This window comes from Gymnodraco acuticeps, unplaced genomic scaffold (genome assembly GCF_902827175.1).
Source record: "Gymnodraco acuticeps unplaced genomic scaffold, fGymAcu1.1, whole genome shotgun sequence".
In the NCBI taxonomy this organism is placed as follows: domain Eukaryota; kingdom Metazoa; phylum Chordata; class Actinopteri; order Perciformes; family Bathydraconidae; genus Gymnodraco; species Gymnodraco acuticeps.
In genome coordinates, this window is record NW_022992177.1 from 2,993,276 (window position 1) to 3,015,341 (window position 22,066).

Genomic DNA, 22,066 nt, shown 5'->3' on the forward strand with positions numbered 1-22,066 from the left:
ATCAACCAAGTTAGATAAGTGCAAAGTGATGCTACATTTTTAAAACAGCATAGCAAGCTGGCATTGAAAAATAAGAGGAAATCTCCAATTTAGATTCTGCTTCAATTCTATATTAGCTGTCCCAAAGGTCTGACCATGTCTGCTTCTGATTACGCTTGCATGCATTTAATTAATAATTCGACAATGCACGGCATTGATGTCGGTCAGCCAGCGCTCTGCAGGGGAATAGATTGCCTGAGCCTGATTTCCAGCCACAGCCTCTTAGCAAGGAGCAGAAACGATGAGCTCAGGCAGATTTCAGATACAGGGGCTTCAGTGTGGAGCAGTGTTAATCCCCCCCCCCTCCCTCAGGTGCAGGCACTCTTGGGGAGGAACGCCACGGACTACAGCTCTCCCCATCGATGCTTGGCTGCGCTCTGATTAATGCACTCATCAGTTCTTTTGTTGTTTGTTTTAATGACAAGCATGTCCCTTGTGGGAATCTGGTGACTTTTTGCAAATACTGCTGATGATTCTGCTTACACCTGCCACTTTTTTCCTTTCTTGTCTTGTGAAAGGAACGTTACCATAAAGCCTGAATCTTTTTGACATGACTAGGTTGTCAGTGGGAGAGCAGGGAACCACACGACACATTCTCCAACCGAGATACAGGAAGTACATGAGCTGAGGAAATGAGCAGTGATAAGATCCCAGCGTGTTGGGATGTGTTGTGCTTTGTTGATAAGGCTATTATTCATCATTATGCCTGAGACAGCAAAAATCCGCTTCTCCATCTCAGGCATATGCTTTTTATGCATAGTCGACTTTGCAGTTTGTTGTACTTGCTTTTATAATTGCAGTAATTACTGTAACGTTTTAAAATGATTAAATCACTAATTTAAGCGTTAAAGAATCCAGAGATAATCAGTGAGCATCCTAAATGTTGGCTTTTCTTTTCATTGTAAGATCATGCGTTTAAAGATGAATGTTAATTTGACAGCATCAAAAATGTACTGAGAGGCTATAAGAGAGTATAACAAATTGTGGAAATCAGTTAAAATGTATATTATTACTTTCATAAGTGAAGCCAGTTTTTTCTACCTTCCTTTTTGTTTTTTAAACTCAACAATACCCATTCCTGTTAAACAAACTCAAACATGAACTGCATCCTGCAGTGTGAGCTTTTCATGGGTCTTAATTATATATCTATTAGGTTGTGTTTTGATGATCAAACAATATTTCTTCATGAATTAAAATTCCTAACAAGAACAACATATGTAATTAACATGAAACGCTGACCTGCACTTGAACTCTTAAGGACACAACCTAGGTGGTTCAATAAGTATCACAGTAAGTCCTGTATAGGCTATCCGACACATGCGTACTCATTATTATTCAGTATTCACATTTCACATTATACAGTAATTCTGCAACATGATGGATGATCATCATCTTGACAAATGCAGACAGGGAAGACTTGTGGTTATGCTGCATTTGTTTGACTGATGATTGATGATTTAAAGTGGACAATGATTCTCTGTGCTCAACTGTCCATTAATACTGTGATGCCTATTGGAGTGTGATACCTTGCCTCTGGCACCTTTCAGAGAGGGACCTCATCATAGCATTTTTGTGTTACTGTATGTGTGCGTTCTTCTTGCTGATATAATTACATTGCAGATAACTTCTGTGGAAGTAAAATCTGATTTAGAAACTGAGATGCTTACTTGCATTCACTCGGCCTTATTGCCTCATTGCACGTATACCTGATATGGAACGTATTGCAGCCACATCTCAGCCACATGCTGTGCTACTCGTGTTTAATAAATATTGAAGATGCATCTCCTCTCATCCTGTCCGATCAGTTCCAGCAAGCAAACTCTGGCCCATTTCCAATGTCTAGTGATTGATTGTTGTGCTAGGCGCTTTGAGCTCTATAACATAAAGCCCCTGCGCTTATTCAGCACCCGGATACCTCGCTATTGATCAATGGCCAGCAGTTAGGGCAGTGAATGGAGCACAGATTGAACCACATCTGGGATTTGGATGCTGAATAACTGCCCACTCAACAGGGGCGACTCATGAATAATACACCAGGCAGCCGAGTGTCCCTCCTTTTGCCCCTCGCAGGCGATGCTTTCACACTCTGACCTGTCCAGAGAGCAGAAGGTCAGGGGGGGCGCAGGTACTTGGCACCCCAAGCACCAGCACCAGACCTGCCTGCCATGGCCATGGGGGAGTTATGAGAATAATGGCTCAAAAAGTAGCAAGTAAGGGTGTCAGGGAAACTTTTGGTTAGATTTGTATAGATTTTTAGAATAATAAAGAGCACAAGGCTGTGTAGGTTGAGATGGCAGAGAAAACTGCAATCACAGACAATGAGAGCATATGAGTGCATTACATTTATTTTATTTTGTTTGTTGGATTTCATGGTGATGTATTACACTATTGTGATCCATGACACAATTATATTGTAGTATTTTACCCTACAGGGAAATAGAGATACAGAAAGAGTTTTAACAATGTGAACCTCTTATGAAGCTGAGGATTTATAGAACATGTTTCACTGCATTGTTTCTTCAGCCCAGTAATTGTATTATGTATCCTAATGATTATACAAGCAAACTCCTACCTTTGACTCTGGATGTATGTGCGTTCTCACCATCTGTTACATTTTGGCTTCATTTGATTCTGTCATGTAGTGATGAATTTAGGTATCTTCTTTGTGTATTCATCAGGCAGGCTGAATAAAGCCAAGCAATCCTCTCTTTGGATCATTTAAAAAAAATGCATTCAGTCTAAGTAGTGGAGGCGTGTTATGCTCAAGGGGATTCAAGGACATTTAAAAGGTCATAGTCGCAAAAATGAGGCATACATCTTTAATGCAAATCTGGTTGATGGAGCTATCATTTTACTAAATTGCGATCATCTGGTTGTACGATGGCCTGGTTTTACGTGCTGCAGAAGCATATTTTCAGACTTAATAATCATGATAGTAAATCATCCCTCTTGTAGTCATTGACTGGTAATCCAAAAGGTTAATGTGCTACACTGGCTGGCAGAGGGAGTAATCCACTGATATACCGAGGAAAGTGGGAGCTTTTAGTCTTTAATATTCTATTCTGATTGGTTATTTTTAGAAAATAATTTGCACCTAAATACACACACATTAATCTTGTGAGAGATCCGACTGGGTCTTGGATATATCTGAATTTTTAATAGAGTTGGCCTGCACTGGATTGATAGTTACAATACCAAAACTACAGTACATCAGTAGTTGAAAGTAATTGAGTACATAAGGTCAAGTACTGCATGACATTGTAGGTACTTGTAATTTACTTTAACTGTTACCTTATGCTTCAACTCCATTGCATTTCAGATGAAAATATTGTAATGTTGACGTTTCGGCCGGCTGAAGTAACTTTTCAAATGAATAGTTTGTGTAAAACAACTGCAGGATACATTGATAACACATTGTTAAAGATTACATAGTGGTTCGAACTGTTTTGATTAGTGACCCCTTTTGGATACAAATCAATGTCCTGTTTTAGAGGTCTGTGAGCTATTGGCAGGTCCAACAAGCACACTTTCCCTTAAACTTATTACACAATCTAATATCAATAACAGTTCAAATTGTCCATGGATCAGAATAATTCAAATATTAGAGAAATAAATATATATATTATTATATATATTTTTATTCTACTATTAGTCATCTCATCACCACCAGATTCATCTTTGGACCCTAATAGTTAGTTACTATTTACTAAAGAAGTAAAAATGTGCTTCACCTTGACAAGCATAGCTATGTTCTGCTTACACACTGCATCATCATGACCTTAACACTGGTTCATCAATTTATTCAAAGTCTAATTATGTCATATATAATGATATATCAATCTCATAGGCCATCTACTTTGACACTTTGTGTGTATTTTGCTGATAATACTTATGTACTTCCACTTAAACAAGATTTTAAGTTCAATAATTTGACTGGAGTATTTTCTACACTGATGTACTTCTGTATCCATGCTTCTTCCCCTGCAGCACATACAGTGATCAGTAAACAACTACACACTTGTTATGTGTTTTCCTATGTGTACCACTAATGTGAAGTGCAGTACTCTTGGTAGAGAAATCTCTACATTGTCTGCACAGAGAGCGAGGTTCATCCAGGCGCAGTGGCTTTTATCTTCTCGCTCCCCCTGTCTGCTTCACACACCGCTTACCCTGCGACATTTGGGACGAGTTTCTCACTGCTTGGCTTCTCACATCTTGGACACTGACACAAAATAAATGAAGACACCAAGAAGACGTAAGGTTCAGAGTTGGAAGGGGTTGGTGGCTGAGGTGTGAATCTATTGGAGTGTAAAATTGCCCTGGCAGCCATGCTGTTGTTTCAGCATTTCATGGCGAGCTGCTCAGCTAGCGCCTCAACTTGCCTGTTCAGTGCCTTCTTCCCTCTGCTTTTTGTTCATTTGTTTTTCTGTCCACACCCTACCTCTGCTGGGTTCTGCCCTCTCTCTGTAGAGGATGAAACCTTTATAGAATATACTAATAACTGTCTTGGCTGCTTAGTGTGCAAGATTGTGTGTCTGTGCTTCCTTGAACAGACCTCCAAAGTAATAAAGTAGCTCAGTTTTGTTCTCCTGGTGGGACAGAGCAGAAGGTTCAACAGGTTAATAAGCATGTTAATTTGTCCTAAGATGTCCAACTGTTATGTTATTTTTAGTTAGTCACAGGGTGGCTAATTGTCTTTTTGGGGAAGGAGAGCCTTACTGGTGCGAGGAAGAGGAGGCTGGTGCTTCCTCCTGGTGGCAGCAGGAGGCCGGAGCCAGGCCGTGGAGAGAGGACAGACGCAGTGCAGAGGGCATAGCGAGACATTCTGCTGTCACTGTGACGCCTGCGGTTTATTATTAGAAGCATGGAGTGAAACATAGTGACTGTTCTAGCAGCAGGCAGAGCTATGTCACACAGGCATATTGTTATTTTTGATTCATCGAGTGGTGTTGTTTCACTAATTAGTTTTATCACGTAAAATGTAGGCCTGAAGGCGGTAATCGGTGGCGTGTTTATGGTTGTGGATTCTGTGACTGTTATGTGGATTAGTACCTAAATCCTATTAAGTACAAAATATGTAATAATGTTTGACAGTAGAAAAAGCATGACCAAATTGAGGGCAAAGTTGCAGTAGCTCCATCCTATTATCTATATTTGATGATCATGTTTACTCACATTAGTTTCAAATTGTCTGCTCTTTCTTTGAACCACTTCTGAACAGATGGCTCGCCCGGCCCCACTGCTCTCCTCCCTTGTGTGCCTGATTCTACATTCATAAAGCTAACGTTAGACTAGATTAGTTCCTCTGATGTCCATGAAGCAATTTCTTATTATTGCCTGTGGTGGAGAGCGGGCAGACTGCTGCCTGCGAGCACACAGGCCAGTGTGTCTGCTCTGACAGGCTGCAGAAAGTCTTTGTGCCCAGACTGAAAGAAATTAAAGTATGAGGAGAGTCCCCCTCCAATGGGCTGTGTCTGGTGTTGGCCTGCCCTGCGGTAAGGCAAGGTTATTCAGATGAAAGATGGTGTTGAGATTAGTGAGCCCTGCCCGAGCCCGTGGACGTCCAGCATGCCGCACTGCGTGATTTATGAGAGTCATGATATCAACGGTCGCCGCATGAATAAACCATGTGGCCAGAATTAAGCTCCTGTTAAACGACGCACAGCATTTTCCCAGGTGCATCCACATCCAAATGGAATCATGGAAGTTGTGTTGTTGCGTTATAGTGGTTTCATAAGAGCGCGTGTTGAAGGCCCACTGCAGCAGCTGAAGAACTACCAGTGTAAAGCTTCTCTGAGGATTTTCCTAATCGCTCATAATTCCCACGATTTACCACTGCTGTCAGCGGAGGGTTGGATGTTATAAATTCATTAATGGTTGGCGAGTGACTCAAGTGAAGTTAAAAATATTTGAAGGCTTGACGCAAGAGAATGTAACTCCACTATATAATGTATTTCCATCCTATCATTTATTCAATACCATAATAACTTGTTAAATTCAAATGTTGGAATGTGTCCCCTTTTGAAAAACATATACCAGTGCTAAAACTAATGGTTCTTTTTTATGATTGATTATTTAGTCTGCTGGCTAAATTGGCATTTTGTCCGATGCTGGAAAAATGACTTCAACGGATAAATCCATGATCAAAATAGTTTAATTGATGGCAGCCTGATTAATTAGAATTGCACCTGCATACTATAAGATGAAGTCTCTAAATACAATATCTGTTTTTGTACATTGTATTTTATACATATATCATCAGAAACACTGTTTTAAAGTGGGAAACTGAAAACACAATACAGCTAATAACTTTCATATTGCACTAATGGGATCTTTCCCTCATCATATGTTCAAACCCAGAGCTAAGGCAGGGTGAAACTTTTCTTCCTGTCTTTGATAAAATATTGAGAACTATGTCCTATATGTCCTATGTCCTCACAAATGAGTTGAACTAATAACATCCATAACCAGAGCTGAGCAGTGTTATAGTCCCTCAGTGGCCGGTCTGAGATTGAGAGATTGTGAAGTTAATCCTTAGCTGGATCATGTCAAGCCGGCATTCCTAATCATTCAAGTGTAATAAAAAGAAAAGTACCCAGGAGTGCATTTTTACTGAGATCAGGTATAAGACATTGCTGCCTTGGCTGCACTTCATGCTGTCAGCATTACTGAAATTCCCATAAATGCAGCGACAAACACCCTCTCAGGCTTTACGACATCAATACGTTTGAACTCAATGCATTTGGCCTCTTTAAAGTGATGTGTGTATATAGAGAGGAATAAAATGAAAAGTCAAGAGAAATTAAGAAAATGTCTTGTTGCCATAAAGATAAAAACAGACAACATAATGTTAAATTAGTATGTTCTGTGGTGGAAGAAGTATAAGATCTGTTCTTGATTAAAACAAAAAATACTATGTAGTACTTCTTTTGCAGACTGGTTCTATTCTTAATCCAATTCATTAAACATTCTATTGTCTAAAGGCGCATAAAGAAATTATTTTGTAATATTGTAATGGTGTAGCTTTTGACAATGAATTGCTGGGTTGAATCTCAAACAATGATTTATAACGAATAAATCTGATTAATTTGTTCAATCTTAATCTGCAAAGCAACCTGGAACATTAACTGTCAGATACATGTATTAGTCTCTTTTTAAAAGACAAAAGTTTATCAGCTAAAGCAAATGAGCATTTATATTGTCCTGGAAACAGGAGTTTAGTTGGGAGGCATTGGAGAAGATGTGCCCAACTCTGGATTAATTTACTTAAATAACGATTAAACATGACAATTTAGTTTCTGTTTGATATCTATTAATACATTAAACAATATAGAGGCAAATTAAAGAAAACATTATCATTACACCATGCTCTAACTTGTGTACATTTATCTCACCTAATTACTTTCCACCACTTCGCCCATGTTGAAACATGGGCCTAAAATACTGCAGTAAAATCCAAGGAGCTTTAAACTGAGTTTTTGCAGGCGGTAGAAGCAGAAATTCAGTGTGTGCTGTTTTTATGCTCCGCTTGTCAGAAACCAGCACGGCCCCCGACATGTCATTGTCCCCCTGGCCTCCAGCACATCAGCCGCTCAGGTGTGTGGCTGCATTACATTACATTACATTACATTACATTACATTACATTTAGCTGACGCTTTTATCCAAAGCGACTTACAATAAGTGCGTTCGACCAACAAGATACAAACTTGAAGAAAACAGAATCATATAAGTACATCAGGTTTCATAGAGCTAAAACATTTTAAGTGCTACTCAACTGGCTTTAGATAAGCCAGCCCTTTATTAGTATATAAGTGCTTTGTTAGTAATTCTATCGCTCGGCTGCAGTGTCTCTGATGCACCACAGCGCAGCTCTCTAATGAGGCCTGACTCCTAATGACTCTCAGCCCCCAGCAGCAGACAGGGATGGCCGGCAGTGGGCTCATCTCATTGGCACTCTGTGCTGCGCGGTTACACCTGTAACCTTTAGATCACTCCGAATTAGGTTGCTCCGGGATGCCTTCAGTAGTGATTACAAAACAGATTGAGTGGCCGGGAGGATTCTCATAAAAATTGTATATGAGCCCTCCGCTTGAATCTATAGGAGGGATAATAGGCTGATGGTGCAAAGACATGTTACACACACCCACAACTGATCAGGCATTCTCTGTGCTGCTCCAGACAAGATTGCAATACCAAGCAATGTTTCCGTTGACTGGTTTCCATTATGTAGATGTAAATTAACACAAGCAAGAAGAAATTGAGCATTGTGATAAATGAGCACATAGAGCACTAGGATGAGACTGAGAAGCAGCTGGGGTAGATGGGAGGGGAGCTTCTGACTTGTACCAGTCAGTCATGTCTGCCGAGCATCATTCATGCAAGAGTGCAGGTGCTGGTCAGCCAGGGGACAGGGTGCTTAATTGCATTGCACTTTAATAAGTCACATGCTGGAGACACACGGCTTTAATCATGCAGATGTCTGTGCTGAGGTGGTGCTGGGGACAGAGGTCTGGCTCATCAATGTTTCTGCAGGCAGGTGTCTGATGTTAACCATAGTCCGTGTCAAGATTCAGAAGTCCTTATCCTCACATACCCTAGCTCCGACACACACCTTCACTCTACAGTTTAACCTGCTTCTTGCACTTTGCACTTGTGTCTCCATCAATAGCCTAAGAGATGTTGCTATTTCAGCAGTTTTTCAGCGGATCAGATGTAGCAGCTCACAGAGAGAGAGAGGGTTTCATACTCTCAGTAATCAAAGTGATGGGGAACAGGATAGGAATTCATTTAGGGGGGAGTAAGGTCTCTGGAGAGCATTTAGTTTGGTGTAAAGTGAACATGTTTGAAGCCAAAACAGAAACAAAATGTTTTTGCGGATGTCGGCAGATACAGGGAAGAGGAGAGGAATACAGAAGAGCCCCAAGTGATGAAGCGCCATATTGATCCGACTTCTCTGTCTCATGCAGTGCTCTTTGTTCATCCTTGTTTCTGTATGCAGAATAAACAATGAACAAAAGTCACTTCGACCCAGTGAACCGTCATTTTTGTCTTTATTTTAAAGATTTAAAATGTTGAACCATGTTAAAGGACAAGGCAGAGATCTATTCAGGTATGAAACAATATCAAGGATTTTCCTGTCCTTGACATTCCAATATTTAAAGTCACCAGCCTTTTCCTCTGGCAAATGCAGCGCTGCACACAAATAACTCAGTGGAGCAGATTAGGGTAAGATTTGGCTTGACATCTCAGTGTGATACCTAACTGTAGTGGCAAGAAAATATTAGGTCAGAATTTGCAGCTGCAGTCTTTCTTTCATGGTGGGCTGAGAAAAAAATACAGCATTCAAAATCATTTCTGTTTACTAAAAACCATAGAACTTATGTCATGAGCAAATCTGAAGTGTCTTGAAGTGCTTTGATGACTACTTTAGGAGTTAATTAGAAATCACAGTGTTTATAATGTGGAACTTGTATTGCCACATTAAGCACTAGTTAAATAAATGACAAAACAACCTTTACAAGGGTTTCTGTTGGGGGAAAAAATAAGTAAAGGTTTTTTTTTGTATCTGCTAAATATGATCCAGTTATCCTAATGTTACTTTATTTAAGTGTTAGTGCTTGTTGATAAGGGCTCTCCGTAGACGGGTTAATTTAAACTCAGTTCTGATTATAGACATGACAAGTCTATTCTTTCTATAATTGGTCAGTCTTCTGTGTCAATGTCCGCCCAGCTCAGCCTTAGCAACAGCTTACATGCAAAAGAAAAAAAATCTTGAATTATTTATTTAGCCGACAACAAAAACAGCCGTTTTATTATGTCATGCATATGTTAACATGCTATTCAGAATTCACAGCACATGAACGGCGACAGAATCTCATACCCGCCCTCTGACCTCCTGGAGGAATCATTAAGAGCAGCATAGTGAAAGAGATGATAAACACATCAATGTTCTCTTCATGCGTGCATTCATCGCTAATGAACACACGTAACGTCATCTTGTCACATTGTGCACAAACCACTTGTAGTGTTTGAAGTGTGCACAGAGTTCATTGTACGAGACCCTCTTCAGTTAATGTAGGCTTTTATTTCTGTGGGTAAGTAAGAGTATCAGTGGATATCAGGTAGGAGGGATGCTGGAAAAGGGAATGAAAACTGTGTGGTCGGATGTGAAGGCTCCGCAGAGTAAATTGGCCTTTCAAGAGCAGCTTTTGTGAACTATATTCCTGTTGAGATCCTTGATCCCATAAGAAATGTATGAGTGTGTGTGTACGTGCATATGTGTGTGTGTGAGAGCAAGCAAGGGAGCGTGTGTCTTCTGTGTGTCATCATAAGCTCATTACTTTTCTTCTCCCACAGATCTGCGACCTGTCATCACCTCTGCCAGTGAGTGTGTGTGTCTGGGCACAGCGGCACTTCTGTCACTGTGTGCTTCCCGAGCCCCTTCAGCCGCCACAACAAACACCCGGGGACCACAGGCAGTAGGATTAGGTGAGCTCAGGGACACGTGCTTCTGGCTGGTTAACCTGGCTACCTTGCCACAAATTCAGGAAAATCTAAATGTTATCACCGTTCTGCCTCCCACCGCAGGATTCTAAGAACTTGTGAGGTTTGCAGAATGACGTGAGAAGTTATGAGTATTTCCACTTGTCCAGAGTCATTAAGAGAAATGACTATGGGTGGTGGTGGTCTAATCACAGGAGCAATAAAAGCTTTTAAGTCAATCAAGCAGGGTCTCGGTAGTATTTAACAGGATTGTTTCATAGAAGGGCCTGAATATGAAAGTAGCTGTAGCCCTTTAACATCTGTGTTTCTTGATGAATCATCCTGTTAAGGAAATGAACATGACCTCTGCCTGCTCAGATGAACTGCTACTTAGAGGAAGTGGAGGCCTGATTGATTTTCTTTCACATGTAGGTGAACTACATGCGGCTATCAATGCAGAAGATTAGCCGAACATGTGAATGCCTGTGTTATTGGATACAGTCACTCGGAAATATTGAACACAACCTTTTTTAACACAACGTAGCACATGCAGAGCACACACAGCTTAATGAATGAACAAACTATCACATTATGTATACACTCCATTGAGCTTTACAAAGATATATATATATATACAGCCAGTTTCCCTATTTATTCTCATGTGTTTGTATTTATAATACAACAATGTGCTTTCTATTCTCTAGAGGCCACAATCCATCACCATACTGTACATAAGATACAGTTACGCCGCTGCTCTGGCATGCAGCTGTTAACCTTAAGTGCGAGATGTTGTGTGTCAGTCATGCATGTGTCATCCAAACATCCTTTATCTTCGGTAGCAACGTGCTAAGGTAAATTCTGCTCGTGTGGCGAATCCATCACTGTCATGTCCGTTGATAATATGCACCCTTCCGCCTGTGGGTCTAATGAAATAACCTGCTGGTCTAAACAAATCAGCGTCTCTGTCACTGTCACAGGGAGGTTTCATCTCTGAGCTGCTCACTGAGCAGAGCACATGTGGTTTTTGAAGGATTTATTGAAGGTGAAAAGCATAGGAGCACATGTTAAACAAGCATAGGCCTAATCATTTATTGTTTCAGTTCTAACTGGAATATTAAGAAATTGAATGGTTTGACTTTTTGGCAAAAACACTTTTTTCTTGAAGAGAGTATGATGAGAAGATTCAAACCACTTTCTTTGTAATTATGAATCAACAGCCAGGAAAAATGTCATGCTCTTTTCAGAGTTATCAGAATCCACTTCTCTACCTGTCTATTTAGACAAAAAGCAAGGCAAATTAACGCAATTTTCATATGCAAAATGTCTTTCTTTCTTTTTATCTCATCTTTGTACGTTTATATTACCAGCAGGAGAAGAGCACAAAAGTTCAACTAATGAGGGTCCACCTTTGCCTCAGTAAAACACATTTCTTTTTTTTACAGTTAAATTACAATAAATGTAACTTTTTATAAGCTCTGGAATTGCTGGAAGGAAATGTGTTAGACAAGCCCTGGTAGTGGGGTCCTCTGTTGTTTTCATTGTTTTATGCTAAGCTTAACTAACTGCCCTCTAGCTGTAGTTTTTATATTAACTATAGCTTTGGTATGAGAGTGATATGTCGTACATAAGAAAAATACGTAAAGCATATTTAAAAAAATAATCTAGTTTATTGCGTTAAACATAGGCAACATTTTTAAAAGGCAATTTCTATTATTGGAGATTTAACACTTCCAAGATCAAATAACCTACTTGCTGCAGGTCTCCCTTGAAAAAGAGATCAATGGTCTCATTGGGATTCACCTGGTTGAATAAAGGTTTGAAATGAAATGAAATAGGTTCTTATTTAAAAGCCCACCATGAAAACTGAAGTTACAACCATCTATCTTTCTTCCCTGTCTCCTCTCAGAGTGAAGGATGTGGTCGTCTGTTGCCCTGCCGGCTCTGCTGCTGGTTCTGGGATCGACCTATAATGTATGGAGTCTGAATCCAGATGACCCTAATGTCTGCAGCCACTGGGAGAGGTAAGCTTCATCTGTATGTGATAACACATTGAATTTTAGATTTAGAAGGGAACGGCTGTATTTAAGCAGCACCAGCCTCCAGGACTGAAATAGTTGATCCTGGAACTTTTTCAATGTCCTTCCTACAAACGCTGTTAACCAAAGTTGCAGATCTATTCTCAAAGTCCATACAGCATTATCGATCTCACACAGCTCATGTCGCTAGGCTCTGAGAGATGGGAGGAGTTGCAGCTCAAATGAAATACGCAGGGAAATTGATCAGTGTACTCTCATCCCAATCAATCACAACAACGATGGAGCCTGAATAATTATTAGTTGTGGCGGGCAGTGTCATTTATGAGAAATAAGCGAGAATAATTTCTGCGCTCGATGCAAAGGGGAGGAAAGAGAGGTGTGAAGATATATTATCTGGATTATTGCCTGACCAAGGTGAGTGTACTTAGGGATTGTGATTCCACCTTGTTGGCATCAAAAATGAATTCCCTAAGTGGGCTGTGTTCACGGCTTTGAGGTCCTCCAATATCCTCAGACTGCGACCGGCTGCATATATATTACGAACATGAATCACCTAAAAGCTCCTTTCAAGTCCTTTCTTTGCATATCAAAGTTATTGTATTACTTTCATTCGAACTATATCCACTGACAGGGCCTGCGTACTGTTTATGTATTGTTTTATTTTCCTCCAAAATTCTCCCAGTAGCATTAAAATCTATGTTCCAAGAAATGTTTAATATGATGCAGTGTTGCACTGACGGAAGAATTATCAGAGTGAAAAATAAAAAGAACCAGTACAAAAAAAAAACAGAACTCGAGGCATTATCAGCTAAATTGACTTATAGTATGAATGTAAAGATATGGGTTGTGAAGAAAAAAAGCTCCTTTGATCAATTATTATATTATCAGGCTTGTTAACAGAGATGTAACACCAGAAATTCGCTGTTGGTCGAGGTTGAGCTAGCTTAATAATTTATTCAAGTGGTTTTTATCCCAGGGGTCGGACCCCCCTCCAAAGAAACACATCTGAAGGGTTTCTAGAGGATTAAGGGGGAAGGAAATAATACAAAACAAATTCTGTCTTTGTAATATCCTCTCATCTTTGTTTTTTGTGGAGTATTGTTTTTTTTCTTTTTTTTCTTGAGGCAAATTGTCTCTTTGGTTGAATTGCTTAAAAAAAAAAAATAGACATCTGAAACATAACAAGGCAAACCACTGGGTACATTTTTTAACAATTTATTATATTTTCTAGTTTATAGTCTTAATTCTAAATGTAAAATCTAAATATGACAACTTATTTTGGAAATATAAATGTAAGCACAATTTCCATCGGATATGTAATACTGAAAGAGTGGCATAACATGACATTTTAATATACCATTTAAATTAGGTTATATTATCTCAAAATGACTCTTTACCACTGGTGTCTTTACATTCCTTTCTTTTAGCTACGCTGTGACTGTCCAAGAGTCCTACGCTCACCCGTTTGACCAGATCTACTACACCAGATGCACAGACATCCTCAACTGGTTTAAATGCACGAGGCACAGGTACGTTTGGAGGAGCAGAATTCGTCCCCATATTTGTTTCATGAGTGACTCGCCCTTTACTGTCAATGAAGGCCATAGTGAATGTCCTTGTTAATGCGTCAGTGCTCAGATCCTCGATGCCACTGGCTGTAATCATCTCATGTTTTAATGATCCATTAAGGTTTAAAATGGGCATCTAACTAAACACAGACACGCAGAAAGTACAGACACCTCTCAAGTACATCATTTTTAAGTAGCAGCTACTTTATGCAAAATTAACATAGCTTTTAATCTTTTTTTTCTTGTTGCACTTTAAAAAAACGTGCCAATGGAAATGTATGCCAGGGTTTACTTTCAACTTCTATATGTTTTTCTGCCCTTCAGCGAGGGTCACTCTTTGCATCACGCAGCTGTCTCTGTGTGTCCGTTTTTCCAGGATAAGCTATAAGACGGCTTACCGGCGGGGAGTGAGGACCATGTATAGGCGCCGCTCGCAGTGTTGCCCGGGTTACTTTGAGAGCGGAGACCTGTGTGTTCGTGAGTATCCTTTGTTTTTTTCTCAATGGTGTCAGTTTATGTGTGCAAGACCTTTAGAGAACAGGAGTAAATAATATGATTTTTACTGTAGGCAAATAAAGCTAAAACGGCCCACCAGGACACAGTCGTCTCTCCACCTCTGTCCCCCCCACTCCTGTCTGATCCTCTTCATCACCACCACCCTCTCTGTTAGCATACCGCCATCCATGTGATGGTGATCCATGTTTTAGGTGGTTGAGAATGATTTATTAGGAGGGCACAGCAGACTGCTCTCTGCTTTACTCTTCCACTATAAGTAATTTAATTGAAGTTGTATAACAATGACAAACATTTACGAGCCAGGACAGTCCTCGTTACAAACCCAGTAGGTAAAGCACCCATCATAAAACCACAGTTCAATTGAATAACATAAAATAATCAGAAGCTGTGAAAATTGGACTGAAGCTACAGTATGTGCGGTTAACAATCCTTCCCTGTGTTTTTTTTTAGCTTCATTAATTGTCATTCTATTTATATTCACACACATCAAACTGAATATTCTGCGTTTTGGCCAAATAAAGACAGAACATATAGCTTCTGAGAGTTATGTTCTTGATATTCTCGCCTTACCTAATGTTTTATTCCCTTTTTTAAATAAGATTGGAATCAGACTATAATATTTTTCTTAGATTTTTCACAACATGAGGGAGTTACTGATACAGGGACTGGTGTGGGTATGCTCTTTGACCACAGCTGAGCTTGTCCCTGTCTAGGCTTTACCAGCCTCGGGGCACCGGGAAGCCAGCCAGCACAGAATAAGAGCTGCGATGATTATCTGGAGGTCTTGAGGAGGGAGGCGCAGATTGATCAATAATGTATTCATTAACCATTTGACTGCCAATCGAGCTAGTTGGTCATTGACAGACTCTTCTGAGTGTTAACCAGGGGAATCTACAAACAGAGGAGGTGCCTCTCTCTAGTCTGGCCTTCCCGTCGTATGAACAATAGTTTTTCTTTTATATTATATGTCAGGCTGAGTGTAAAAACAGCGACTCTCCCCTTTGACCCTCTTTTAGTTGAAGTAGGGAAACTGTGTTGATAGGGGCCAAGAGGGCAGTTTGGCTTTTTGCTGCCTTTGCAAACTGTTCCTCCCCTTTTAATCCTAGCACTCTCACTACCAGGATTAAGAGATTTGTACTCCCCATGCTGTTTTGCATGCAGTGACAAAAGGGGGCATTGTAGAGTAAATCGACCCAAAATTAACTCAAGTTGTCTATTTATTTCAAGACACTTTGTTGTTTGCTGAATATAAAATACCCCCCTTCCCCTTGTGTATTGTTTACTGTAGCTTTCTTCATTCCATTTCATAAAAAGTCCGAAATGCTTAAAGAGTGTTTGACGTCTTAATCCTGCTTGTTTTTATTACCATATGGCACAGCATCAACACTTACATTAGCTCCAATTAGAGGTGGCTAAACAAATATGGGGTTGTGTAGACCTTGAATGAACCAAGAGTATCACACAAACACACGAAAGTAAAAATGCTTTTGACAGTAAATCAGCAACATTTTCGTTTACGGACCTTTATTTTAAGCATGTTGTTTAGAACATATTTTTATTTGAAGTAATCGTCTAATTTTCTCAAGCTCTCCACGATAAGTTAAACTTTGATCGGTTTATTGCTAATTAGTGCTTGAAGTTTTCTACTAAAGGTCTTTATTAATTCTGTGACCTTTGATCTGTCGTAAGTCATTACCTTAATCTGCAACTAGCCTATGTAGAGGATGAGAGGAACTAATTTCCCTCCTAATAAGCATGATTATTACAGTTGTGCATGAGGGGAACTCTCTAATGACAACAGCTCGTAATATCCTCAGAGGTTGAGAGGCTCTGAGGCGATGAGTCCGTTTTCTTTGCAGAGTATTTGGGTTGGATGACTTCTGCATGACTCTTGCCTGTCCAGTGGTGCAGAGTAATTCTAAAAATGGTGTTGGTGGCAGGCTTAGTTTGGTCCTGACAAAGTTTCAGGCGGCAATACGCTAGCACATTTCACATCTGGGTTTTGATGATGGAGATGATGAGATTTTTCTCCAGAAAGGGATTCTGTACCTTTGATTTCATTTTCTTTTTTGGCTTTGTTGCATTTTTTTTTTATGCTTCAAAGACACGGTTTTAAAATGAATCATCTCTGTACTAGATTGAGGCATGGGGAGAAAGCTTTGGAGCGAGTTGTTTGATATGTTCTGTAGGCATATCTCCGAGATTGATTAATCCATCAGCTTCTTCATAATGTTCCACATTTTGTTCACTTCATTTTCTGGTGTACAACAAAAATGACAAACACATAGAATTAGACTTTAATGTCTTCTTTTTTTTACTGCAGAAAACTCTCAAAAACTTGGAGAGAAACACACTTCGAGTTAAGCCTAAATAGATATTACATTTCAAAAGATTGTAGTTTAACTGGGCAAGAATATGAAAATGTATTAACACTGAATGACAATCACCAATTAGCTCCATTGTTCCCTGTTCTGATAACACCTCTGCATAATGAGTTAGATTAACCTTTTATCTAGATGAAAGACTACATTTTCCAACAGATTCCTTAGACATGAGTTAAGCAGAGTGATTCATGAATTTCAATTAAAATGAAAGACCTAATTTATTATGCCATCCCTTCAGAACATCGGTTCAGATCTCAGGAGAACGGTGCGCTTTATCCTTCTCCCATATTCAAAACTTCATTTCCATATTCCTTTTTTTAATTTATATAAAGGATGCGACACATTTGCATTTCCCTGTTCTCGCAGATCAGAATTTGCTGATTGAAAGTAAACGAAATCAAGTCATCATGGTGACATTGAATTTGTCTCCTCTTCTCTTTGAATGCTCTGCATACTGTGGACTCATTGATTACAGGTAGTCGATCTCACACCTTCGTCAGCACAAATGTTCAAGCTCTTTTCCATTTTCTTTCTGCTGGCTTACTATAATTAGACAGTTTTCTGCCAGAGTACTGATGCTCAGAAATTATCTTTCAATCTCTGGTTTACCGTTTTTGCCTTGGGAGCATTTCTGCGATTAGCATCGGCTCGTGGGTGTTTGGGATTCACTCGTCATTCTCCTCTCCTGCAGCATCTCTCCCGCTGGCGGTGGATCCTAATCGATGGCTGATTGAGTGATAATCTATAGTAGCACTGTTTAGGCCTGCATCCAGCTCTCTGCTGACCTCTCTGCCGGCAGGATGAGCGCTATGGTGTTGCACACAGATCTGCAAAGCACCCCAGGCAGTATTTCTTTTTTGTATAAAGCCCAACAGATTTTATCCTGCTGTCCTTTTTAATTCTGACCATAAAACAAGAAAAAATAACAAAAGAAGTAGGACTTGAATGAAGTGTTCGGATTAGTGGATGTTCAGTTAAAGCGATGGTATGTCTGCTGCCCTTGGATAGTGTATCATCCCTTTTAGCAGTCCGCTAAAATCCCTGTTTTAGCGGACTGCTGATTCCCATCAGGCTGAGTTTCTCTCTTGTCATAGTGGCCACACTTTCTCATTTTTCAGATAAGAGCCTGCCTGTCGTAACCCCGCTGGCCAGATGACCTTGGCTGCCACATATTTATTCATGCTAAGCGCTTTTTTGTGTGATACTTCTCCTTCTTGGCTTCAGAGAAAAAAAATGGCACTGTGGCAAAGGAGAAAACTCTTTGTAGGACACTTTATTATCCAGCCGAACCGCATCTTCGACTCTTATGAAAACGCTCCCAGGAATACTAATGCAGACCCAATCAATCGGGTGCCGTGTTGCTCAATATGAATGATCAAGAAAACTGCACACTTAGTAAACACTGAGGTGCCTGGACCTGCTACATTAAAGCCTCACTATATGACAAAGCACTTGCTGATCAAATTAGAAGGGATTTACAGCTTGTTCGTTTATAGCTCAGCCTACAGATAACAGCTCATTGTGCAAAGTAAAGCTATGTGATAAACAAAGATGTTAACCAAGGACTCAATCTCCTGAGAAATCATTTAGCCCAGTGTCAAGTAGTGGGGATGAATGTTGAATATGAGTGCCATGGCTAAGATTTACTCCCCTGGCGGTATTAGGAGATATTGAGTGTTACATTTTATGGGCCATTTTCTTTCAGCTGTTATCTTTGGTGGTTTTCATTATGCTGTTTATTGGTGTTTTAATGATGTTTTACACTCTGCTTATATGTGTGTATGTGCATTAGCTCAATTATAAACTAGACTAATGAGGAAACGTCTCTGTGTCTCAGCTCTGTGTACTGAGGAGTGTGTCCACGGTCGCTGCGTGTCTCCTGATACATGCCAGTGTGAGCCCGGATGGGGGGGACTGGACTGCTCTAGTGGTGAGTGCACTTTATTCCTAAACCAACCCGGTATCACGGCAAGACGTGAACATGTGACGATTTACCACGCTGGGAGACGTGAACATGTCATGATTTCGTCCCTTCAAACGTGACAGTTACACTGTATTGTTAACATGGCCCAACCAGTGGAGAAATACCCGGAAATGCCAAGCAAATGCTCTACTCCGACGGTCGGTTGTTATTGTCAATATATAATCATTATTTATTTTTTAATAGTCACACTCGATTTCGCCAATTTTCTTGTTTCCCCAGCTGGTTGACACCTCTTTTAGCAGAAACAAAGGCTACATTAATGTATTAAATCGATGTTAATCCATGTGTGTGGTTGTGGAATTAACGGACGTGACGTTGTGCGATTGCGTTGCCAGGCAACAGCTTGGGTTCATGTTAATTTACAAACTCTTCAACTAGAACCCTAGTTATATTTTTAAAAAAATTAGAAGGCCTCACAAAATACTTTAATGTACATTTTATTTTAAATGTGAAGGAATGTGTGTATAACAAAAATACATCCGTACAATACCGGAAACGGACGTAGGCAAGATCCTCAGCTCGGTGATTGGATGTTTTCGCCGCAATGCACGTTGGGATATGGTGTTTATGCAACACATTCTCACTCCCAACTCGGCCTATGTTGACGTTCTGTCAGGTTCGTCACTTTCTAACGCAAGGGAGGGCCCTTTAGCGTCGAGTTTCATCTATCAGGGAGTCCCATTGACTTGCATAGAGCTCCCTGAACGTTGGTAATAGACGAGTTGGGATCGCGGCAAAATGCTCTCCGCAGATCCATTCTCACAGCGTTTATCAACCTTTTTCTAACTCAATATCAAGCCACACTTATTGTGTTTACTTCTTTATTTTAATTGAATAATGTCGGATTTTGTTGCTGTCAGTTAGGGGGGGAGTAGGGGCTCAGAAAACTGAAATCTGTATTGTTTCATCGTTTTTTCCTTCTAATTTTGTATTCTTTTCTAAACCACACACTGTTATTTACTGAACAATAAGACACAATTATCCTTGTTTATTTATTTGTTTGATTGTATAATGTCGGACTTTTGGAGTCCGTCAGGACCGAGGGTCGGAGCAGCTCATAGTAGTTGCTTTAGAGAATTTTACACCCGGAAGTAAGTATTCTCTCCGCTTTGCTTCACAAACCCCGTGATTAGTCCTCAAGCTCTGTGATTGGATGTTTGAGTGGCAGTGCGCCGAGGGTTACGCAGAGCGTCAAACAGCACTTTGAAATGGGATGGAACCACGGCGGACTATCCAAAACTGGATTCGAATGGGTCCACCACCCCCCTCCCCCACCCCCACCCCGTCCCCAGAACTACACATGCTGGCTATTGTGTGTTTCGCAACATGTTCTATGGCACGTCTCTACTGGGAATTGTAGTTTTAAAAGACGTTTTCGTATTTCCCATAATAAGAAGTTGCCAGTATTAAACTGTGTACATCCCTGGAGGTTTAGGGTTAAAGGGCTAAAACATATAATTAATAAATGGGTGAAAATTGCTTGTGTCCATAATGGGCAGCATTAATATATACCCACATGCCAGCTAAGGTCAGAAGAGCTTTATTTAACAGCTGGTCTTATTTCTGTGACCCCTCCTGTTAATTGATAAGCCTGAAACATGCACTTGTCAAGGTTCGGAGGCACATTTTACAAATATTGCAGTAGCCATCGATCATCTTAAGATAATATATACTTTATTGATCCCAAGTTGGAAATGTTTTCGTTACAGCAGCATGTGTAAATATGCAGTGGTGTTTATTTGTAAATCATTTAGTATAATCACACAAATTCTGTGTTTTATATTTAATAATTCTGTGTTCTTTATTTATTGAATGTTCAATACCTGATAAGGTCGGAGATGAAAAACTTGGGTCGCAGGTTCCTCAACAGTGCATTACAAGACATCTATCAATGTGTGTATACCTCCACCATTAAACTGTCGTATTCTGCACATTTGTTATACTATCTACATACATCTTATAAGAGTATAATACATATGTATAATATCAGTTAAATAAGTGCTTAAACATACAGTAGTTAACATGGCAGGAAAGCACTATATTAGTACTTTGTCAGGCTTAATATTTATCTGTAGATACCCCCAAAGCTTTTTTCTTATTCAAAAGAAGACCTTAACCTAAAGTATTCTTTAATGTTTAAATAAAGCTTTATTAGTTTGTCTGTCTGTGTCTCCTATTAATATCTAATAATACAAATAATAAAATTCAATAACGTGCTTTAACCACTAGGTGTCCCTTTCTATCAGCTGTGCACCGTTATGGTGTAAATACAGCCTACCTACCAATTGGATCAAATATAAAAGTCAGCCGAATTAGTGTCGATACTGCAAGGAGACGTATATTGTGAAGAGAAATTGAAGATGTTGTTTAATTGCTGATATATTTATGATCCACGTCACATATTCAGTTGGCATTTCTTCCTGTTTGTCCAGAAGTCTTCTCAACAGGGCTCTATAAATAAAGAACTACGGCAGATGTGTAATATTTAATTTTTTTTAATTTTATGACTTCCAAAGAGAAAAGCAAGCACACTCGGAATAAAGTATTTTATTTTTAAATAATGTTTTCGGATTTCACAGCGCATAAACACCATATCCCAACGTGCATTGCGACTAAAACATCCAATCACCGAGCTGAGGATCTTGCCTACGTCTGTTTCCGGTATTGTTTATGACAGATGTATTTTGTTATACACACATTCCTTCACATTTTAATTTAAAACCCATGAACCCAAGCTGTTGCCTGGCAATGCAATCGCACAACGTCACGTCCGTTAATTCCACAACCACACACATGGATTAACATCGATTTAATACATTAATCTAGCCTTTGTTTCTGCTAAAAGAGGTGTCAACCAGCTGGGGCAACAAGAAAATCGGCAAAGTCGAGTGTGACTATTAAAAAAGAAAAGGAAAGGATTTTATTAATATTGACAAGAACAACCGACCGTCGTGGTAGAGCATTTGCTTGGCATTTCCGGGTATTTCTCCACTGTTTGGGCCATGTTAACAATACCGTGTAACTGTCACATTTGAAGGGACGAAATCGTGACATCT

General features: G+C 39.8%; 1 protein-coding gene across 5 annotated transcripts in view; it reads left to right on the forward strand.

Annotated features, from left to right (window-relative positions):
- The window catches only part of megf11 (multiple EGF-like-domains 11), an 80,025-nt gene that overhangs the window by 3,647 nt on the left and 54,312 nt on the right, over window positions 1-22,066 (forward strand). For 4 of the 5 annotated variants that reach the window (XM_034204958.1, XM_034204956.1, XM_034204954.1 and 1 more), the window contains exons 2-6: window positions 10,397-10,528; window positions 12,429-12,543; window positions 13,986-14,087; window positions 14,503-14,603; window positions 18,864-18,956. In XM_034204958.1, the coding sequence (XP_034060849.1) occupies window positions 12,437-12,543; window positions 13,986-14,087; window positions 14,503-14,603; window positions 18,864-18,956 (403 nt within the window). In that variant the 5' untranslated portion in view covers window positions 10,397-10,528; window positions 12,429-12,436. The remainder of the gene's footprint in view (window positions 1-10,396; window positions 10,529-12,428; window positions 12,544-13,985; window positions 14,088-14,502; window positions 14,604-18,863; window positions 18,957-22,066) is intronic. The other variant, XM_034204955.1, reaches the window with a different exon arrangement.